Raw genomic sequence first — 20,984 nt, 5'->3', positions numbered from 1 at the left:
ATATTATCATATGTGGTGGACATGTCCAAAAGCAAAAGCTTTTTGGACAAAAATATATACATGGTTGGAAAAAATGATAAAGTAACATATAGATTTAAAACCAGAAATATTTTTGTTGGGCATTTTACCGGATAAGTATAACAAGGGGAACACATACTTGATTTTACATGTATTAACTACAGTTAGCATTGTATTTGCACAACAGTGGAAAAGTGAAGAGATCCCTACAGATGAAAATGTGATTAAAAAAATACCTACAATGTGCAGAAATGGATAGACTAACACTTGCAATTAAGGAAAAGAAAGAAACTGAATACTTTTTGATATGGGACTTATTTTATCAATGGTTAGCTAATAAAAACAGAAGTTAGAAACATGAAAATATAAGAAAAGGACTAATGATATAAGGGAGGTTTGTTAAAATGGATAAGCAATTATTATTTTATTCATTTAACATGAAACTCAGTCAACTGAACATTTAAAAATGTGTCATAAATACGATTGACTGGTGCTAATGGTAGATACGGGTTGCTGCTAGCATCCTAGTTATCAACCAAGTATCTTCTTAAAATATATGATGTTCTGAGTAGCACAGTTTTTTGCAGTTCTACTAGTGTTATTGCAGGAAACTGCAATTTCTTGATGTGTTTTGTAAAATTCTTGGACATGGTACCAAGTGCCCTGATGGCAATGGGTATCACTGTTACATGTTTAATCCATAGCTGTGTAGTTTCGATGCCAGTCATGATATTTTGTGATTTTTTCCAGTTCTTTTTCTTCAACTCTGGCGTCTCCTGGTACAGCAATATCAATAAACTGTACACTTCGGCTCTCAACAACCGTGATATCTGGCATGTTATGTTCTAAGTGACAATCTGTCTGTATTCAAAAGTCCCACAAGATCTTCACTGTCTCATTTTTGATAACTTTTTCCACTTCGTGCTCCCATGACTTTTTGGATACAGGTACAGTATGTTGTATTTTTTACATAATGACCAGTGGACTAATTTAGCAACTCGATCATGTCTAGCTTTGTAATCAGTTTGCACGATTTTGCTGCACTCAAATATTAAGTGTGAAACAGTTTCAACTTTGTTGTTGCAAAGTCGGCAGTTTGGATTGTCAGTGGATTTTTGTATCTTCGCTTTCATGGCATTAGTTTGTAGTGCTTGTTCTTGAGCAGCAAGTATTAAACCTTCCGTTTCTTTCTTGATGGTTCCTCTCTTAAGCCATGCCCATCTCAAGTTGTTATCACACTTTCTTTCAATGTTTTTCAAGTGCTGTCCATGTAGAGCTTTGGTTTTCCATCCATTTAATCTGTCATCCAGCTGTTTTTCCTTATATTCTGCCTTTGTTTCTGTTGTTTTTATAATGTTCCCCATTTTCACAGCCTGCAGCAATCTTTCTGTACTTTGGTTCACATAATCATTCAAATTTCATTTTTCTTCTTCTACAGTTTGATGGATTTGCAATAGCCCTCTGACCCCTATTTTTCTTGGCAGGTACAACCTGTCAATGTCACTTTGTGGATATAAAGCATGGTACATATTCAAAAGTTTGCGCGTTTTCCGGTCCAAGTTTTCCAGTTCAGTCACAGCCCAGTTAATGATTCCAGCTGGGTAGCGTATCACTGGAACTTCCCATGTATTAATGGCTTTAATTATGTTTTCAGCATTCAGTTTTGATTTTAATATTTTGCGGACCCTCCTGAAGTATTTCTTTCACATTGATTCTTTGATTTTTCCATTCAAGATGTAATCTGCTTCCAATATGCCGAGCTATTTGTAACCATCATCCTTTGCTAATGCTTTCACAAGGCTTCCATTTCTCAGTTCTATTCCTTCTATTTTTTCCCATTTTTCCTTGCTGCATGGATAGTATAGCACATTTTCCAAAGTTCATTCTGATGTTGCTGCTGAACAGTTGAACTGTGTTTAGTATTGATTCAAGTTCAGTGGGGCTTTTCACATACAGTTTTAAGTCATCCATGTATAGTAAACGGTTTATCTTGCCATGTTGATTTGAGATTTGGTAGCCCAGTTTTGTGTTTCATAGGATTATTGTCAGTGGAATTAATGTGATGTTGAACAGTAGTGGCGAAAGTGAGTCCCCTTGGAAGATATCTCGTCTGATGTTGACTTTGCCAATGTTCTCCCCATTTGCTGTTAGATCTGTTTTCCATTTTTGCATATTTGCTTTAAAAAATGTACAAATATTTTTGCGGATTCCAAAGTTTTCTAGACAGGCGTTACTCCAGATGTGGGGTAATGTGTCAAATGCCTTCTTGTAATCTATCCATGCCATATTTAAATTTATTCTTTGTTTTGCATTTTTTAGTACCATTTTGGCAATGAGCAGTTGATCTTTTGTTCCTCTTGATTTTTTGTAATTTACTTTTTGTTCTACTGGGTACAAACTGTTTTTCATCAGATTATTGAATACTGAATTTGCCAGTACTCTTGTAAAAAGTCTGTCTGTTGTTGGCAGACAAGTAATTGGGTGATAATTGCTTGGTTCTGTGCACTTTTCTTGCTCTTTCATTATAAAGTATGTTCGGCCAGCTGTTAACCATTCTTCGCTTGTTGCATTTTGAAGCATTTCATCAAATTGAGTGGCCATGTGATGATGGAGGCTGGTTAGGTGTTTTAACCAGTATCCATGAAGTTCATCCAGGCCAGGTGCACTCCATTTCTTAACCTTCTTTGCTTGTTTTGCAACCATATCAGTTGTTATTACAATATTCTCCACTTTGTTTCGTGTTGCTTGTTTTTGAGTATCATTGATCCAGGAGGTAGTTTTATCATGTTCCACTCGGTTTTCCCACAGTTGTTTCCAAAAGTTCAAAGTTTTTTATTTACATGGGTGAACATTAGTATGGTCTCGACTTTCATCAAGTGACCAGTAGAAAAGGCATTGATTTCTTCTGAACATTTTCACGATATTGTTTTATTCGTCCTTTGTATCTTTCGATTTTCTTTGCTGTTGCTATTACATGCTGTTTTAGTTCTTCCATAATTTCTGTTATTGTTTTTCCTCCAGGTTGTATTTTTTCTGTAAACTATTTTTCAGCCTATTTTTCTTTAGTTTTCCTTCTTTCAAGTATTTCAAATTGCTGACATCTCCTCGTATTTTTTTAATTTTATTTTCAAGTTGAATTTTCTACTTTAGTGTTCCGGTGGGTTTCTTTTTTGGCATTTTATAACCCAATTGTGCAGTTATAACAGCAGCTGTGCTGTACATTAGTTGGCTTGTTTCTCGTAGTGTGCTGGATGGGATGGAAGTTAAAATGTTGTTCATGGTATTTAGTAGATCTTTCACTCATTTGCTATGCACTTTGTGAATGGTAGGTAGTCTCTTTCTTTCTGTGTTTTCTTTGATTTGGTTTTCAATCTTTTCTTTCAGCATTTTTGCTAGATCACTTAGCTCTACACTTTCGAATTGTTGTACAGGAAGATTTTTATCCTGTATGTCGGTTTCTTCCACTGGTTGGTCAGTTTGTTCAGGTGTTGGAACAGTTTCTTCAGCCTGTTTATCATTACTTGTTGTTTTCTTTCTAGCCAATGTTTCTAGATGTTGCATTTCCACATCTGTGAAAACTTTATAATGGATGGTCTTTGATCCATTAATCTTTGTTCAGTTATGTCGCTTTCTGGGTGTTTTTCCTTCCACATCATTCTTTTTTGAAATCCCCTGGCTATTGTTTCTGCCTGGTAGTAACAGTTGATGATGTTAGGGAATGGGGTTGAGGGGTACCCCGGACCGTGAACCAGCTCATGAGCAAACACACTGGGACTGAAATAAATCTGACAGAGGCGTCTTGTGTAAAAATATAATTTACTTTAAAACATTTAAAAAGCTCTATGTCTTTAAGAAAGCACATTAAAAACAAAGTCTTATCTTGGTTATGTGAAGCAAGGCTATCTCCCTAGATTCCTCTCCACAATACCGAAACAGTTCACAAGAGAATAAAGCTAACATGAAGATAAGCAGCTTCGGTGTCGATACATCATCGAGGTAGTAGAAGGGCGGCAGCACAAACTTCACAGCTAAAAGTCACCTGAAGTAAAAACAGTTCAAACAGCAAACGTAGCTTGAAGTTTGTGGGAGGAAGAATGTCCAGCAACAGCAGTCCAGATGATAGCTTGCATGCTTCAAAACAGCAAAAGGCAAGCATCCGTAGGAGTTTCTCTGCAACAGCGTCCGGAGTCCTTATCTGTGCTTCTCCTCCCATCTGCGACGTTGCACTGAGCTCTGCTTGCAGCTTCCAGCAAGCGCTCTTGCATCTAGGCCTAAACAGTGTTAGGCCCAAGTATCAAGTGAAAAGGTCCTTGCTTATATGGGGAGTTAACCTGCAATTAACTAAGGCGGGGAAGGCTTGCAGGTAATTACAAACAGGAGATGGCTTGATTGAAACAATAATGTTTGTGAGTAGGCAAGTAGCCACAGCAATCCTGGAAACACTCGTGACAGATGATTTCTTGATTTTCTTCAATTGTCCAAGTTTTGCGCTTTTGTCCCAGTTACTTTACAGTTGCACGCCCTGGTTCCCCAGCAGTAGCAACTGAGCCCTGTAGCTCATTTTTTGGCAGATGTCCAGGAGCCATAACATCTGACATGGTCCTTGTTGACCCGGGTGACGACTGATCCGGTATGGAATTTTGTTGATTTCTTCTCATCATTGGTGATGGTAGGTGCCTGGATTGGTTCATGGTGGCTACATTGTTGTAAACACTTTCATTACTATTATTTCCTAAAACTCTTTGTACCCAGACAAGACACTGTTTAACTGAAAATGGAATTTTTATATCTTATAAAATAAAATATTTAAAGAAAGGATATAAAATCTATTAGCCTTTGTAACCCATTCCCTTTGTGGAAAGCCAGGTGGTTAAAACAGTTGTGAATAAGCAAGAAATGCAGGAGAGGGATCAACAATGAGCAATTCAAGTTAATCAGTAGAAAAGTCTCTGTAGCCAGTTTCTCCACTCAACTGGGCTAGATTAAAGACTGCTATAGTTTTGTGCCTGCAAATATCTGTGGGATAATCTTCTGAATGCAGAATTTGATTGAAGACTTGATGTCCATCCCCAAATTGGGATTGAAGCCTACCATTACTTTTTCCTGAACTTGCTGAAGTTCTCAAGTTAATGATCCTCCTACCTGGAGCCTCCTACATGGCACTGCAATACAATAGTTAAATGCCAAGAAAATATTTGGTGTGAGGGCAGAAACTCACATCATGAACAAGTCTCTAGCACTCGTGTTCTGGATTCTGCTGTCCGTCACAGTGGGTAAGCTTTTAACCAGGTTTGGCCAGAAGCTGCAGATCCTTGTGCCAAATCATTAGCTGGCCATCACCATTAGAACTGTTAATTTAATCAGAAGGCATAATTACAATTTATGGCAGCATTCAAAATGTTTCACTAAAGAATGCTGGGCAAATTTGTGGTGGTCAAGGGCCACATGTGTTAGAGATATTTTTGGATACCTGAATTGGGCAATATAGTGATATAAAGTGAATAGACTCAGGTCATATTATTATGAGGGAGCTGGCATTTTTAAATATGTTTTTAAACCATGATACTGTACTTCTAGAAAATGCATGCTTCTCATCTCAAAATGCTAGAGAACTGATATTTGGGGGTACTATTGGAAGGGCCACCAAGAACTATAAAATGAAGAGCTGAAAGATTTATATAAACTTCATTGCCCATCCCTGTGCTAAGCTTTGCTTGAGTTAGTATTGGCTCCTGATGGCTGTCTGGGGAAATAACAAGCAGTTTTCTCGACAGGATTTCAGAAGTGGCTTGCCACTATCTTCTTCCTTGGGCTAAGAGACAGAGACTGGCTCAAGGTCCTCCAGCTGCTTTCATGTTGAAGGTGGGGTGAGAATTTACAGGCTCCCCACTTTTAACCTGATGTCTTATCCACTACACCTGTGATAACTAACCTTTTCCTACACCAAACTGACTCTTGATATTTTTCTTACACATGAAATATTGGACCAATCACAAATAGTTGAACAATATGCTAAGATTAAGAGTAAGATAATAATCTTTTTACTGTGAGCACATAGGCACACATTAAAAATGAAATTCCGTTGCCTGCTCCCAAAAGGAAGCATAAGGGTCTGCCTCTCTTGAAATAATTAACATTTCAGCAAGCTCACAGTCACTCATGCCTTAGTCACTTCCCGTCACGACTATTGCAACATGCTCTACATGGGGCTGCTCTTGAAGAGCATCCGGAACCCCCAGTTGGTGCAAAATACAGCGGCCCACACAGTTTTTTTGCAAACCCTGGTGTGCACATGTATCACGTCTCCTGCAGGAGCTGCATTGGCTGCCGATTTGTTTCCGGGTGCAATTCAAGGTGCTGGTTGTCACCTTTAAAGCTCTTCATGGCTTGGGACCAGGTTAACTGAGGGACCATCTCTTGCCGGTCACATCTACCTGACCCATCAGAGCAAGGAGGCAGGGAATGCTGCGGGTCCCATCCCCGAGGGAGATACACTGGGTGGGACCCAGAAGAAGGGCCTTCTCTGTGGTGGCTCCCTATCTCTGGAATATCATCCCCCCAGAGATTAGAACAGCCCCCACTCTAATTCTTTTCCAGAAGGTGCTGAAGACCTGGTTCTGCCAGCGGGCCTGGGGAACCCAGAGCGGGATGGAGTCCATTAAATGGCTCGTGTGATTGGCTGTCGATGGGGTGGGAGGTGGGGGGTGATTTTATTACATTAATTTATTTGGTTTTTTATTAGTTTTACTGTTTTTTTTAAATGTGGTTTTATATTCTGTAAGACGCCTTGAGTCGCCATGGGCGAATAGGCGGCCATATAAATTTAATAATAAATAAATAATTAAATGAATAATTAATATTTCAAAAGGAGCCTTTTATTGAAGGAAGGGGATTGCAGAACAAAGGAAGCAGGATCTAAACTTTCCCTGGGGGAATTCAGTTAGGATAAAGAAGTTAGAAACCCCTCCTCTCAATCCGATGTTGAATAAGCCAATCTACTGGTGCGAAGTTGTTTTGAGAAGTGCAGGCTGAGAAGATGATAAGACGGTTGTTCCCAGGTGTCTCTTGATGGAGGCTTCGAAACTGAGGTAAAACAGATGGCCCTCCCCCGCTTACATTCCCAAGAAGGTAAATCAAAGTCCAGGATGCATAGGCATCAGAAAAAAGGCTAAAGAATGCACCCAGGCCTCCTCCCCACCAGAATGGCAGAATCCTGATAGGGATCTATGGGATCTGATGGAAAGTATATATCTAATTAAATCTAATTAAACTGATTTATTGCTACTCATGCCTATTGAATGGAATGGAATGGAATGGAATGGAATGGAATGGAATGGAATAGAATAGAATAGAATAGAATAGAATAGAATAGAATAGAATAGAATAGAATAGAATAGAATAGAATAGAATAGAATTCTTTATTGGCCAGGTGTGATTGGACACACAGGGAATTTGCCTTGGTGCATACGCTCTCAGTGTACATAAAATAAAAGTTATGTTCATCAAGAATCATAAAGTATAACACTTAATGATAGTCGTAAGGGACAAATAAGCAATCAGGAAACAATCAATATCAATATCAATCGTAAGGATTCCAGCAACAAAGTTACAGTCATACAGTCATAAGTGGAAGGAGATGGGTGGTGGGAACGATGAGAAGATTAATAGTAGTGCAGACTTAGTAAATAGTTTGACAGTGTTGAGGGAATTATTTGTTTAGCAGAATGAAAGCATTTGGGAAAAAACTGTTCTTGTGTCTAGTTGTTCTGGTGTGCAGTGCTCTATAGCATCATTTTGATGGTAGGAGTTAAAACAGTTTATGTCCAGAATGTGATATCTACCCACATATACATAACATACACTGAAACCTCAGAGTTGACAAGCATGATACTATATGGAACAAAACTGTGACTGAATCTAGAAGTCCTGACTAGGTGGCTCAGTGATTAAGACACTGAGCTTGTCTATCAGAAGGGTCAGCAATTCAGCGGTTTGAATCCCTAGTACAGATCTCCTGCATGATCAGGGGGTTGGATGAGATGACCTCCAAGGTCCCTTCCAACTCTGTTACTGTTATAGTGTTATAGGCACCACAAAGCCTCCTCTCAGAAAGTAACAAGGAAAACCGGTCATTGTGTAGCGTCCCAAACACTACTGCAGACCATGCTCAAGCATGAAGAGGTGTGATACATCAACCTGAAATTTAGCTGACACGATTGTTGGCTATCAAGCAGCTTAATGTACACTGTGTTTAATAAATGGAAGCAATCCAGGAGTTGCAAATTAACATTGATGTCTGTTCTCAATCCTATCCCAGTCTCCAAATTTGTCCCTATATCATAGGAAGGAATGTGGAGGGAGGTCATTTTTTTCCAAGTTTGCCTAGAGTAGGCACTCTCAGTTTCCACAACCATTCATCCTATGCTTTAGGCCCCCAGACTGATTTGGGCTGTGTTACATCTTAATTTTCAGACTCCTTCTTGGGCTTTATTTGCAATGCAATTTTTTTTTCTATTTGTCCAGTTGGTGGCCTCATGTGCGATCAATGTTACCGTGCGTATTCGAATGGCACGTGTCAAAAAGAAACACCACCCTGCAATTTAACAGCTACCTTGAACTCTTGTTTCAGGCAGTCGGTCATTGCAGGTAAGTATAGGACAACCCCTGTTGCCAAAATGAAAGTCATTGAGATGACCATTGAACAATGGATGCTACACTACTCCATGTCAGATCAGACTTTGCCCTCCTGGGCAATTGTGAGACATGAATCTGTTCCACAATGTCTGCTAAATCAGGTCCACTTCTTGAACACAACACAGGGTTTGTGTGACTCTTTGGCTCTCAAAATTGCTGCTCATGTGTGCATAGCCAATTGCACCTTGCTAAACCACCTTCTAATTTGATTGGTTTGGACAGTGAATTGTGTTAAAATTGTGTAGTTGGTCCACAATGTCCTCTTTAGGGCATTGGTGATAAAAAAAAAAATTTCAAAGGCAGTGACTGGGTCTTTCAGAAGAACTTGGAAATAGACCAGGTATCAGTAGAAGAGTGAAAAGGACAAGATTTGTTCTGAAGACACTGGGTGTTCACTTGTATTTTTTCTTTTCCAGAACGTACTTTCCTATTTATTAGGACTGGCTGTACCAGAGATTGCAAGGCCGTGAATGGAGGAACAAACATCCGCCATATCAACAAATGTTGCAGAAATGCTAATTTCTGCAACCGCCAGTAGACTGGGAACAAGGCTGGAGACAAAGCTTGGTTTAATTGCTTTTGGCATGTTTACTGTACTGTCCATATCCTGATCCTGAAAACTTTTATCTTGCTTGAAAAAAAATGTTTATCAAAAGATAAACTTCCCTTAGAGCTGCAACGGAGTGTTAGTAGAAGCTTCATTTAGTGACTAGTGGCAGTTATGGCAACGGTGAAAATGTAACTGTGGTGGAATATGTCTATGAAGGGGGAGATGGTATGATGGATTATAGTGAAGTAGCATGACAACAGCAGCCAGAGTTGCATCAGAGAAAGAGGAAGATATTTAAGATAACCACTCCCTAGAATCTCCCACCTTAGCTTGAACTGAATAGATGTAACTATTCAGTTACCGTATTTTTTGGAGTATAAGACGCACCTTTCCCCCCCCCAAAAGAGGGTGAAAATCTGGGTGCGTTTTATACTCCGAATGTAGCCCTGCCCAGCCTCTCAGAGGGAAGTTTCAGAGGCTGAAAAAAGCATCAGAAACGAAGCTTCAGAAAAAAAAGCCTCCAAACAGAGCTTTAGAAAAAAAGCCTCAGAAACAGAGCTTCAGAGGCTTTTTTTCTGAAGCTCTGTTTCGGAGACTTTCAGAGGCAGGGAAAAAAGTTTTTTCTGAAACAGAGTTTCAGACGTTTCAGAGGCAGAAAAAAAAGTAAAAAAAAAAAAAAAAAGCAAGGCACAGAGCTCACAACCAACAAACCTGTTGCTAAAATTCACCTCTGAGAACAACTGATTGGGGGTATTCCGGGAGACCCATCCACCCTCCAATCAGCTTTTTTCTTATTTTCCTCCCCAAAAACTAAGGTGTGTTTTAGACTCTGGTGAATGTAGCATAAATAAAGAACTGAAGTTTGCCTGTATTGTTCTGTCATTCCTGGGTTGGGCCTGATATTAATTTTCACCCAGATTTCACATTTATGACTTTTGCAGGTCTGTAAAGCAAAAGGAAGCTGAAGTGAGATTATGTGGTGATTTTATTTACTGACTGCTCCACTTAATGACTGAGTTTTGGGCTCAATTGTGATTGCTAAACAAGAACCAGCTGTACCCCTATCCTTTAACCTAGCTCCCAATGAAACATGAAAACATATCCAAGATTAAAATTAGAATGTAGTACTGCAGGCAAACTCTGTCCACAGCCTGGAGTTCAATACTGACCAGCTCAAGGTTGACTCAGCCTTCCATTCCTCCAAGATTGGTAAAATGAGGACCCAGATTATTGGGGCAATATGTTGACTCTGTAAACTGCTTAAACAGAGTGCTGTTTATAAAGCACTATGAAACGGAATATACATCTAAGTGCTATTGCTATTTCTAAAACATATTCAGCAAAATAAAGCAACATTTGGCCTCTGAACCAAAGAAAGAACCTATGCAGCATGATTATTTAAAATAATTTTACACCCATTGGCATAAAGGCTTATTGGGGAAGGGGGTCACTCTAATCTCAGGAGACCGGCTGTTCCAAAGTGATGTACCATGATCAAGGAGATATCTTTCTGGTGTCCCCTTCCCAGTGCTGGGTTTCAAATTTTTTTACTACCGGTTCTGTATGTGTGGCTTGGTGCGTGTGGCTTGGTGGGTGTGGCAGGGGAAGGATACTGTAAAATCCTCATTCCTACCCCACTCCAGGGGAAGATTACTGCAAAATCCCCATTTCCTCCCAATCAGCTGGGATTCGGGAGGCAGAGAATAGATGTGGGCGGGGCCAGTCAGAAGAGGTATTTACCGGTTCTCTGAACTACTCAAAATTTCCACTACCGGTTCTCCAGAACTAGTCAGAACCTGCTGAAACCCACCTCTGCTCCTTCCCTTGACTTCTTGTGCAAGGATTCACAGCCAGATTGCTTTTTGGCCAGAGAAACACATAGCAACAATATTATCCTCCCAAAGATAAGGAGGACCTTTTTCATACAGCTTAATAAATAATTTCTTAAGTACCTGGAATTCGACTTTGAAGCCTAGTGGCAACAAATACAATTTCTATAAACAGGTGATTTTCTGGATATGTTGGTTGGTTGATCCACAGGCAGTAGCATTTTGTACCAGACAATATCACAGCATAATTTGATGAAGGAAAGGGGACACTTAACCACTGTGGGAGAATTCCACACCCAAATACATTGACAGCTTATAAATTAATTTAAAATCATACTTTTGTGACAGCCAATCTCACAACTGTGTGGAACTCCAGCCTTCTTGCTTAACTGTCCTAGAATTTTAACCCCTCCCTTGGAAGGTGGGGTTCCTTTCAAATTGCAGCTGGAATTCCATCAACCTTGTTGACTATCAGGGCTGCTTGTCACTTACATGGATGGACATGTATTGAAGAACATTTCTCTACCTTCTTCTCTTCTCCTATGGTTTCTCTTCCATTTGAACGACATTTGCTCCTTGGTCTACTTATCCTCTACAGGGGACCTAGATGATGGCTAAAATTCTGCTTCCCAGCCTTTTGGTTTTGCTTTGCTGTGTTTTTGGTGAGTAACAATAACTTACCATGCAAACAATGGCAAAATTTGTGTTCCTTCTTTACTCTGCTAGGGCAGCAAAGATGGATTTATATAGTTGGCCAAGTCATTCAGAGTAATAGTAGTCATAGAAGTCATTTTCCCAAACTCAACAGGAACTCCTTCTCATACCAGATTTTAGTTGTTGTTGTTGTTGTTGTTAGTTGCAAAGTCATGTCCGACCCATCGTGACCCCATGGACAACATTCCTCCAGGCCTTCCTGTCCTCTACCACCCTCTGTAGTCCATTTAAGCTCACGCCGACTGCTTCAGTGACTCCATCCAGCCACCCACCCTCTTCTTCTTTTGCCTTCAATCTTTCCCAACATTAGGCATTTCTCCAGTGAGTCCTTCCTTCTCATTAGGTGGCCAAATATTTGAGTTTCATCTTCAGGATCTGGCCTTCTAAAGAGCAGTCAGGGTTGATCTCCTCTAGGACTGACCGGTTTGATCGCTTTGCAGTCCAAGGGACTCAGAGCAGGAGTCTTCTCCAGCACCAGAGTTCAAAGGCCTCAATTCTTTGGCGCTCAGCCTTTCTTATGGTCCAACTTTCACAGCCATACATTGCAACTGGGAAAACCATAGCCTTGACTATAGGCACTTTTGTTGGCAGGGTGATGTCTCTGCTTTTTAGTAAGCAGTCTAGATTTGCCATAGCTTTCCTCCCTAGGAACAAGCGTCTTTTAATTTCTTGGCTGCAGTCCCCATCTGCGGTGATCTTGGAGCCCAAGAAAATAAAATCTGTCACAACCTCCATTTCTTCCCCATCTATTTGCCAGGAATTGAGAGAGCCAGATTTTAGTAGGACAATATTAATCTAGGCTTTTCTGGTTAAGTAAATGGATAAGTTGGTTTCTGAATTAGGGTTGGTATTTAACTACTGTTGACCATACTTAAACTCATTAGCACTGCACTGAGGTTATACTACTTATATCATAACTCTGAGAATATGACACTAATATTTAATTTTAGATTAGTAAAGGACTGTTTTTCTTCCTGATCCTGTAGTTGATGCCCTCAAATGCCATGTGTGCAAACGCTACCGTTCTACGATTGGTTGTATCAAAGGAAAAGGGGTCTGTGTGGCTGAGCCTGGACAATTTTGCAAATTTGTCAAATACTATGCAAGTAAGTTTCATCCAAATAGATACATACCCTGTTTCTCCAAAAATAAGCCCAATCAGGCTTTTGAGCACATGCGCTAAAATAAGCCTCCCCCTGAAAATAAGCCTTCCCTGAAAATATTTAAATGCAGAGCTGGAAATCAGATCAGATGGCAAGAGGAGCCCCGTCTTGCTCCATGCACCCCAAAATAATAAGACCTCCCCAAAAATAAGGCCAAGCGCTTATTTCGGGGAACAAAAAAATATAAGACAGGATCTTATTTTCAGGAAAACATGGTATAAGCATTAATATATCACACCTGCTTATTGGTTAAGTTCATTGGCCTGCTTATATCCCATGCTTTAGTTTGTCAACACACATCTCTTTGATATCAGTTAAGGCTTAAATGTTATTGCTTAACAATCTCAAATATGGTACTTTGTTAGTTACAGATCACTGACCTTTCCCAAAGATGCTCAGAGAAAAAGGAGCCATAAATAAATACTATTCATGTTTGGAACTGCTTTCAATACTCCTGGATTTATACTAACTTTGAACTAGATATTCCTCTGTACCATTTGTTTGTTTGTTTTTTTAAAGAAAGAGGTTGTGTTATTTTTTTTTTATTACCAAGGAGAAATTTAATATGATCTAAGTAATCCTTCTAAATTTGGTCTCCATCATTTCTTTTATGGAGACTGCAATTGTGGGTCATGGCATCATATAGGTAGAATAGAATAAGATGCGATAACTGTTCGCCGATGATATATTATGACGTCCAATAGATGAGACTATATGTAGCTCAGGGCTGAACTGTGGAGTTCTTGGTGCTCTCTGAGCTTTGTTGTTTGCTTATAGACATTTCATTACCTGACTAATTAATGACATCAATGCTAGTTGTGGGAGGGTTTGCTCCCTGTTTATATATAGTAGCTTGCCCTAACAGTGTGGGTGGAAGTGTGGCTTTCTCTTTAGTAGTTCCTTGATTAGGATATTGTTTCTTGCTTGGGAGAGGTTTCATGATGAGTTTTTTTTTCGTTGAGATTAAGCATAGGAAGCCAGGGAGGTTGCAAAAAGTAGAGAGAAGATTGCACAATGAAAGGCAGGATCCAGATCCCTACACTGTACTCCTGAGCCTTGGTATAATTACTACATCAACAACAATCACAAACATGGGCAATTGTCTAAAAAAAAATTGGGAGATAATCTGTAAAGCAAATTCTCTCACCACAAAATGAATGAAAACAGGTGGAAAACATGCAGGAGAAGGTCTTGTATCTGGCTTTGGAGAGGATGTTTTAGTTTAGCTTCATCTGTATTTGCTTCATTCTGTGTGCACTGATCTTTTTTTTTTTTTAATGTTTCCACAGAGGAAACACCCCACACTGGTGAAAGAGGATGCACTGTCCCAGGGGATAAGTGCAATGTTTTGGAGAAAAAGGGAGCTTTAATTACAGCAACAACGTGCTGTGACTATGAAGACTTTTGCATGTATAAAGAAGCAGCGATGAATACATTTGTAACTTGAAGAAATGCTGCCTGATTCCTAGCACTGCCATCCTTAAATCCTGCTGAAGTCCCTTTTCACCCTTCTGTATTGTGCAGGACTCAGCCAATATTCTATGAGTTTCAGATAAAGGATCGATCTAAGTCTAGGTGTTGAGCCCCTTTATTGTTATTATTACAGCAGAGATACATCAACAACTAGCCTCAACTGCTCAGAATTTGAAGCAATAGATGTGAAATACCTACTAAAACCTGGGTGAACAAGCTAAAATCTGAGTCTAGCATCCACCATTTCAAATAGACCAGTGAATGCATTAAGAAGATCACTGTAAGAAGAGAATTCCAAAGCAAATAATGTCCACGCAGCTATCTAGCTACAGTATTACATCTCCCCTTCCATCTGAGAGACCAAGATGGCATACATAAGAGTTTTCTCTAATTTCGTATTCACAAAAAGCATCTTCTGAGATATACAAGGAAGAGGGAACTGCAATCCTAGATAATTGACCTACTTAATGTCTCACAGTTACTGAAACATCAGTTCTCTCATTTCCTTAACAGAGATCTTTTAAACAACCTCTAAAGATGACTACAGGATTTAGACCAGGGATGTCAAACTCAAGGCCCGTGGGCTGGATCCAACCTGTGAGGTGGTTAGATCTGGCCCATGGGGCTGTCCTGGAAACAGTGAAGGAACAGGCTGCGGTCCCTCAGCCTGGCCCAGGCCAACCGGGCACTGATCCGGTGGCATCCATCTGGGCCAGATCATGGCTCGCCTTAGATCCATGGTACTACCTCGGCCCCACCCTCTGGGCATGTGCACAGGAGGCTGTGAGCGCACCGGTCCTGGTGTCCCTGGGGACTGCGTTCTGAGCACATCTTTTCATTCAGGACACCAGCCCTTGCGTGCCCGCTGCCTCCTATGTGCACACCCAGGGGGTGATGCCACAGATCTAGGGCTGGCTGCAGTCTGGCCTGGTTGACAGCCATCAGGTTGCAGATCAGCATCCTGCCCCCTTGTGGGAAAGCCATGCTGCCAACCTCTCCCCCTGCCCTTGTTCCTTCCTGAGCATGGAGGAAGGAAGGAGATGGCAAGGAGGTGAAATGGGACCTTTAAGACTATGGGGCTTCTAGGTGGGATGGGTGATGGGCGGGGGGGATGCAGCAGGTAAGCGGTGGTGACATGTGGCTTCTAGCATTGTGGGGTGTGGGGCAGAAGCAGAACTGCCCTCTCCTCATCAGGTGTGGAGGCAACAGAGAGGAGGATAGACAAAAAGAGAAGCTGCTGCTCCACAGGTTTTTTTTAACCTGCCAGAGGCTCCGGACAGAGGCTTCCCATTTTGATCCCTCCGCCATCATTGCCTCTGCATGCTTCCCTTCATCTCTGCTGGGCCTGGGTGTCCATGGCACCAATGGGGATCAGGCTTTTCCTGCTCTTTTGCCTTCTGGGCCTGGGCGTGCTCTACCACCTTTACTTGGCCTTCCTAGCTGGCTGCTTCACCTCCTTCAGGTTGGGCAGGTCTGCCGAGCAGTGGTGGTGGGGGTCTGCTGAGTGGTGGCAGCAGCAGCCCGTGGTAGGACCGAGGTGTATCGGGTATGTGAGGGGAACACACTCCATGTGCGGAGCAAGGGCAAGACCAAGGAGAAGATGACCAGCAGTGACCTGCTCTCAAGCCACAAGCAAAAACAAACACATAAAGGGTGGTAAGCGCGCAATGGCCGATAGTTTCTGGCCCCACCCACTGCATTGCCTCATGGTGGCAGCACCCCAGCTCCACCCTCTGCGTTGCCTCCCCTCACTTCATCCTGTGGGACAAGCCTCCCACCCACCGTCCCACCTGCTGGAGACCCCTGGATTCCCTCCCCAACAGTGCTCAGCTCATGTGAATGACATCAAGCTGGCCACACCCCCGGGTCACCCCGGCCATCCCCCCCATCCCCATCCCGGCCCCCTGAGGACAACCACAATGCTGATGCAGCCCACAATGACATCCCTTGTTTAGATCCTCAGTTGATGCAGATATTTTTTTATTTTACTTGGAACCATATCTGAGATCAGAAATTTCTAATTAACGATTGCCAAGAATAGCAAAAGGCATTGGATATTGATACTGTATAAACAGAACACGAAATTCAGTTTTTAAATGGTGGACTATTCAAAATTACAGAATTCATTCAGCAATGCTTTGGTTGACAAGGTTGCCAAATTAAAGAGAAGGTGCAGAAGAGAACTGCCATCAGAATAGATGGGGGAGAAGCATGAATCTGTGACAATTTCAACAGTGTGCACACAAATTAAAACTCCACATTTTCACAATGCATTGTGAAAATGAATTAAGAAACCCACAAGACATTGGAAAATAGACAGCATATATTAGTAAAAATGCTGATGAGAAAATACAAACTTCACTTCAGAATAAGACTTAGGAACAAAATAGAACAGAAAAAAGGAAGTGACACTGGGTATAAAATTAAATTTTAATTAGCCACAGAACAAGAACAGCAGGTTCTTAATTATTTACAGGAAAATTAAGAATTTTCTCAAATTTACATGGTAGATTTAAAAACTTATCAATGAAAGAGGGTTTAAGTTTTTCGACTAATGAAGAAGCTCAAACATTAACAATAAATGGGAAATCCCTGTTAAACATTGAATTCAATAAAAGGGGAAAAAGGGCTATGGAAAGATTTAAGAATGAACCATATAGAAGTCTATCTCAATCTACTTGCTCAGAATGACATTGAATGAATATTTCCAATGGAGGATCCAATCTTTTCACTCTTCCTGAACACCCACCGTTCCCTCTAAAGTTACACTGGCAGAAGAAGGTGACAAGAGATCTGGAATTCCATGACAATAGCCCAACATTAGTGAGTTATATAATTATGAATTAGCATCAGTCTGGGAAAGATTTTCATATTTCAGAGAAGAAGAGGGAGAAGGAGAGGGAGGAGGAGGAGGAGGAGAGGAAGAAGGAGAAGGAGGAATAGAATAGAATAGAATAGAATAGAATAGAATAGAATAGAATAGAATAGAATAGAATAGAATAGAATAGAATAGAATAGAATAGAATAGAATAGAATAGCAGCAGAATTGGAAGGGGCCTTGGAGGTCTTCTAAATGAACCCCCTACCCAGGCAGGAAACTCTATAGCATTTCAGGCAAATGGCTGTCCAATGTCTTCTTAACAACTTCCAGTTTTTGGAGCAGAAGGCGATCCAATTCATCTATTAATTTTATTTACCATTGCATTTTATTACTAAGATAACGGGGTCATGTCATTCCAAAAGCTTAATGCTGCAATCCTGTAATGGAAGCTTGAAAAATTTACAGGGGAAGGGGAAACTTACGTTGTTTGCCTTATGGTAATTCTAAACGAAGAGAAGAAAAGCTCTCAACTTTTGATTTAGGCAGACAAGATCATCTGGACAAATCTTGCAACCAGTTCCCCCCCCCAGTCTGATTTCTGATGACTGATGACTATGTTATAAAAATTGCCACAGTCTTGGGCTTCAAAGTGGTATCATCAAATTAGCACAATATTGAGTTATGCATTCAGTTTTCCACAGGGGTGAAATGTAAAATTTGTTACTACCAGTTCTGTGGGCGTGGCTTGGTGGTGGTGGTGGGGTAATGTGACTGGGTGGGTGTGGCCAACTTTTTTTTTTTAACTTTTCAAAGCATTTTTTCTAATGCTTTGAAAAGCCTCTGCCGATCAGGCAATTTAGCTGGGATCGTCAGAGACTTTTCAAAGCATTTTTTTTACCACCTCTTCAGCCAAGAGGTTGCAGAAAAATTGCTTTGAAAAGCCTCTGATGATCCCAGCTGAGCTGCACGATCATCAGAGGCTTTTTAAAAAAACTTTTAAAAGCATTTTTTCATCGGAAGAGGTTGTAGAAAATGTAGAAAAAAATGCTTTTAAAAGTTTTTAAAAAAGCCTCCGATGATTATGCAGCTCATCTGGGCATGGTATGGGGGGCGGGGAGTGGCACAGGGATTTTTGCTACCGGTTCTCCAAACCACCCGGCAATCCGGTCCAAACCAGGAGCATTTCACCCCTGGTTTTCCAGGACTGCCTTGCAACCCATAAACAACCAGTCAAAATCCATTATTCCCACAAATCATCCACAGTCTACCTCAGGGGCATCCAACCTTGGCAACTTTAAGACCCATGGACCCATCAACTCACCAAATTCATGCTGGCTGGGAAATTCTGAGTGTTGAAGTCTGCAAGTCCTAAAGTTGTCAAGGTTGGACACCGCTGGTCTACATGCTTTCCTTCCTTTCTTCATTCACATATTTGTCCAGAAATTATGATTGTTGCAGCGGTCTCTCACACAGCACAACATCCGTTCTTCATAGTCTATGTCTCCCCTTTTCAAGTTACGGCACACCAGAGAACAACCCCGTTCCACATGCGTCTTCACAGAGTCTGGAAAACAAAATGGAGGGAAGGGAAAGTGAGAGAGAGGGAAAAAAATGGAAAGACTGATACTTTATTTTATTTTTCTACTCATGGAGCTGATTAAAACCCAGAAACTTCCAGAAACTTCAAATCCAACTACTATATAAATGTGGTTTTTCTGCCATAAAAACTGAATACGGTTGCCTCCTGGACTCACTTTTGCTAATCAGTCGAGTGTAGCAGAATTTCCACAATCCTGAATCACAGGTTTTTTCTTCATGTGTGCAAACATTATTTCTGGCAACATTTTGGCAATGAAGGCATTTGAAAGATTCTACTGTAAAGAGAAAACAACATGCTAGTAACAGGTAAAGAACAAAAGTGAGGGTCAAAAATAAGAATAACAGGACCAGTTTCCAAAATAGCATCTACGAGCACAAATCAGGACAGGGTATGGCTGGTAAATAAAAAATGGATGATCTTCCCTCAGATTCTAAGCCGATCTTCCTAAAGTTCAGAGACCATGGGAGAGCCACACTCTTCTTCTCACCATCCAGGTAGTCAATCATCAATAGAACACCAGGGAACAGAGTGAGGCCAGATACAGCAATTTCTGTCAAAAGAGATCCCACATATTTCTCTTGAACCTACCTTTTCCAAAGTAGACCAAAGCTAATAAACCTACAGTCAGAGCTTTGATCATGATCAGCAGAGGAAGAAGCCAACACAAGTCTTCAAACTCAGGGAAAAAGTAACCAGGGAATAATTACAGTTGTCTTATTTTGGAGAAAGAGAAGGACAACCTGTGCATTTTAGCGTAGGACTCAATGAGTTTATTGTTAAAATATTATCAGTGAGCGTGCTCATGCGATTTTATCATGCTCACCATGTACCTGAAGAAAATTGGAAGTATTATCGCACCCACTCCCCCAAGTCTTTAAACTGCAAGCATGGCTGAGACACATGCTGGCTGGGGGGATTCTGGGAGTTAAAGTCCTCACATCTTAGAGTTGCCAAGGTTGAGAAACGCTACATTAAAGCAATGGTCTACTATTTCCTCACATGCATCTTCTTCCATTAGAGAAGGCATTTGCTGGATGAACCAGCAGAGTCATTGCATATCTCCCTCAAGTGGGAAAGATGATGCTAGCTCCCGGAGAGACTGAAAACTATGCTTATGCCTTGTTTTTCTTCTTCTGGGACAGAGGGGAATATGCTTGTAAGGGGCAGGTGAAAGAGCTGATGCTGTCAGTTTTCTGCTGATGGACTCATTCTTTGGTGCTTATGTCCATGTCTCGTCTTTCTTCCTCCTTGAAGTGTAGGGGAAGTGTGAGAAATAAAGGGAGTGGAAGAGTCCAATCTTAAATAATAAATAATAAATAAACTTTATTGTCATTGTATGTGTATACACAGTATACACATACAACGAAATTTACTTGACACCCAAAGACCAGGTCCCACACACATAATCCCCAAACATACTCCCACCCACCACAATTCCCCACCCCTAAACCACCCAAACATCCACACAACAGACCAAGTAATACTGTCCAACAGCTCACTGATGGTGGCCCTTTAGTTCATTGTTGAGTGCAATTATAGCTCTGGGATAAAAACTATTCAGAAAACGTGTGGTCCGAGTTTTAATTGTTCTGTATCTTCTGCCATAAGGCAACAGTCCAAAAAGATTGTAAGCAGGATGGGAAGAATCTCTGAGAATGTTATGCAACTTCCTCAAACAGCGAGATTCGAAGATGTTGTCCAGGGCTGGTGGCTGGAGTCCGATGATATTCTGGGCAGTTTTAATGATTCTCTGTAGAGCGTTTTTGTCTGCTACAGAGCTGCTCCGATACCATGCAAGAATGCCGTATGTCTCAATGGTGCTGCAATAGTAGGGCAGAAGTAGATGCTGTACTTCTCAGGAAGTACAGCCTCTTCTGTGCCTTCTTCACAAGCATGTTAGCATTCATAGTCCATGAATGCTTATGGGGAGGAGGAGAAGGAGGAGGAAAAACCTTTCTCAAGGTCCTATGGAACAGATGGGCTAGAAGTTGTAGAAGGCCAGAAGTTCCCCATCCCTGTCACTGTATGGAACTGAATTATGTATAAATATGCCCATGTGCCCTTTCTCTTTCTTTCAGAATGGAAGAGGAACATGCAATATACCAAATGCCAGCCAATGCCA

The 20,984-nt window shown here is 41.0% G+C and overlaps 1 protein-coding gene and 2 long non-coding RNA genes across 6 annotated transcripts in view; 1 reads left to right on the top strand and 2 right to left on the bottom strand.

Annotated features, from left to right (window-relative positions):
* LOC117668190 (uncharacterized) overlaps positions 1-11,500 on the bottom strand; it is a 36,781-nt gene extending 25,281 nt beyond the window's left edge. For 3 of the 4 annotated variants that reach the window (XR_015729369.1, XR_004592213.3, XR_004592212.2), the window contains exon 1: positions 11,429-11,498. This is a non-coding gene — a long non-coding RNA (uncharacterized LOC117668190). Of the gene's footprint in view, positions 1-11,428 lie in introns of all 4 variants that reach the window. The other variant, XR_015729368.1, reaches the window with a different exon arrangement.
* A 31-nt stretch (positions 11,501-11,531) lies between these two features.
* Positions 11,532-14,537, top strand: LOC148112498 (uncharacterized). The gene is made up of 3 exons (XR_015729367.1): positions 11,532-11,753; positions 12,792-12,911; positions 14,258-14,537. It is a non-coding gene; the product is annotated as an uncharacterized LOC148112498 (long non-coding RNA).
* A 2,315-nt stretch (positions 14,538-16,852) lies between these two features.
* On the bottom strand, positions 16,853-19,442 carry LOC148112497 (uncharacterized). The gene is made up of 2 exons (XM_087875716.1): positions 19,017-19,442; positions 16,853-18,826 (listed from the first exon to the last, which is right to left on the bottom strand). The coding sequence occupies exons 1-2, from the start codon at positions 19,225-19,227 to the stop codon at positions 18,687-18,689; spliced, it is 351 nt and encodes a 116-aa protein (XP_087731842.1). The 5' UTR covers positions 19,228-19,442; the 3' UTR covers positions 16,853-18,686.
* Positions 19,443-20,984: the final 1,542 nt, after the last annotated feature.

This window comes from Pantherophis guttatus, chromosome 9 (assembly GCF_059756535.1).
Source record: "Pantherophis guttatus breed Tessera chromosome 9, ASM5975653v1, whole genome shotgun sequence".
Lineage (NCBI taxonomy): Eukaryota > Metazoa > Chordata > Lepidosauria > Squamata > Colubridae > Pantherophis > Pantherophis guttatus.
This window is presented reverse-complemented; position numbering and strand designations above follow the sequence as displayed.

What these genes read in the sequence shown, in the direction of transcription:
- LOC148112497 (XM_087875716.1), bottom strand. Translation starts at nt 19,227, where the DNA reads ATGCTATTTTGGAAACTGGTCCTGTTATTCTTATTTTTGACCCTCACT. An exon ending in CACTCGACTGATTAGCAAAA is followed by an intron (nt 18,827 to 19,016) that starts GTGAGTCCAGGA and finishes TTTGTTTTCCAG; the next exon opens with ACTCTGTGAAGACGCATGTG.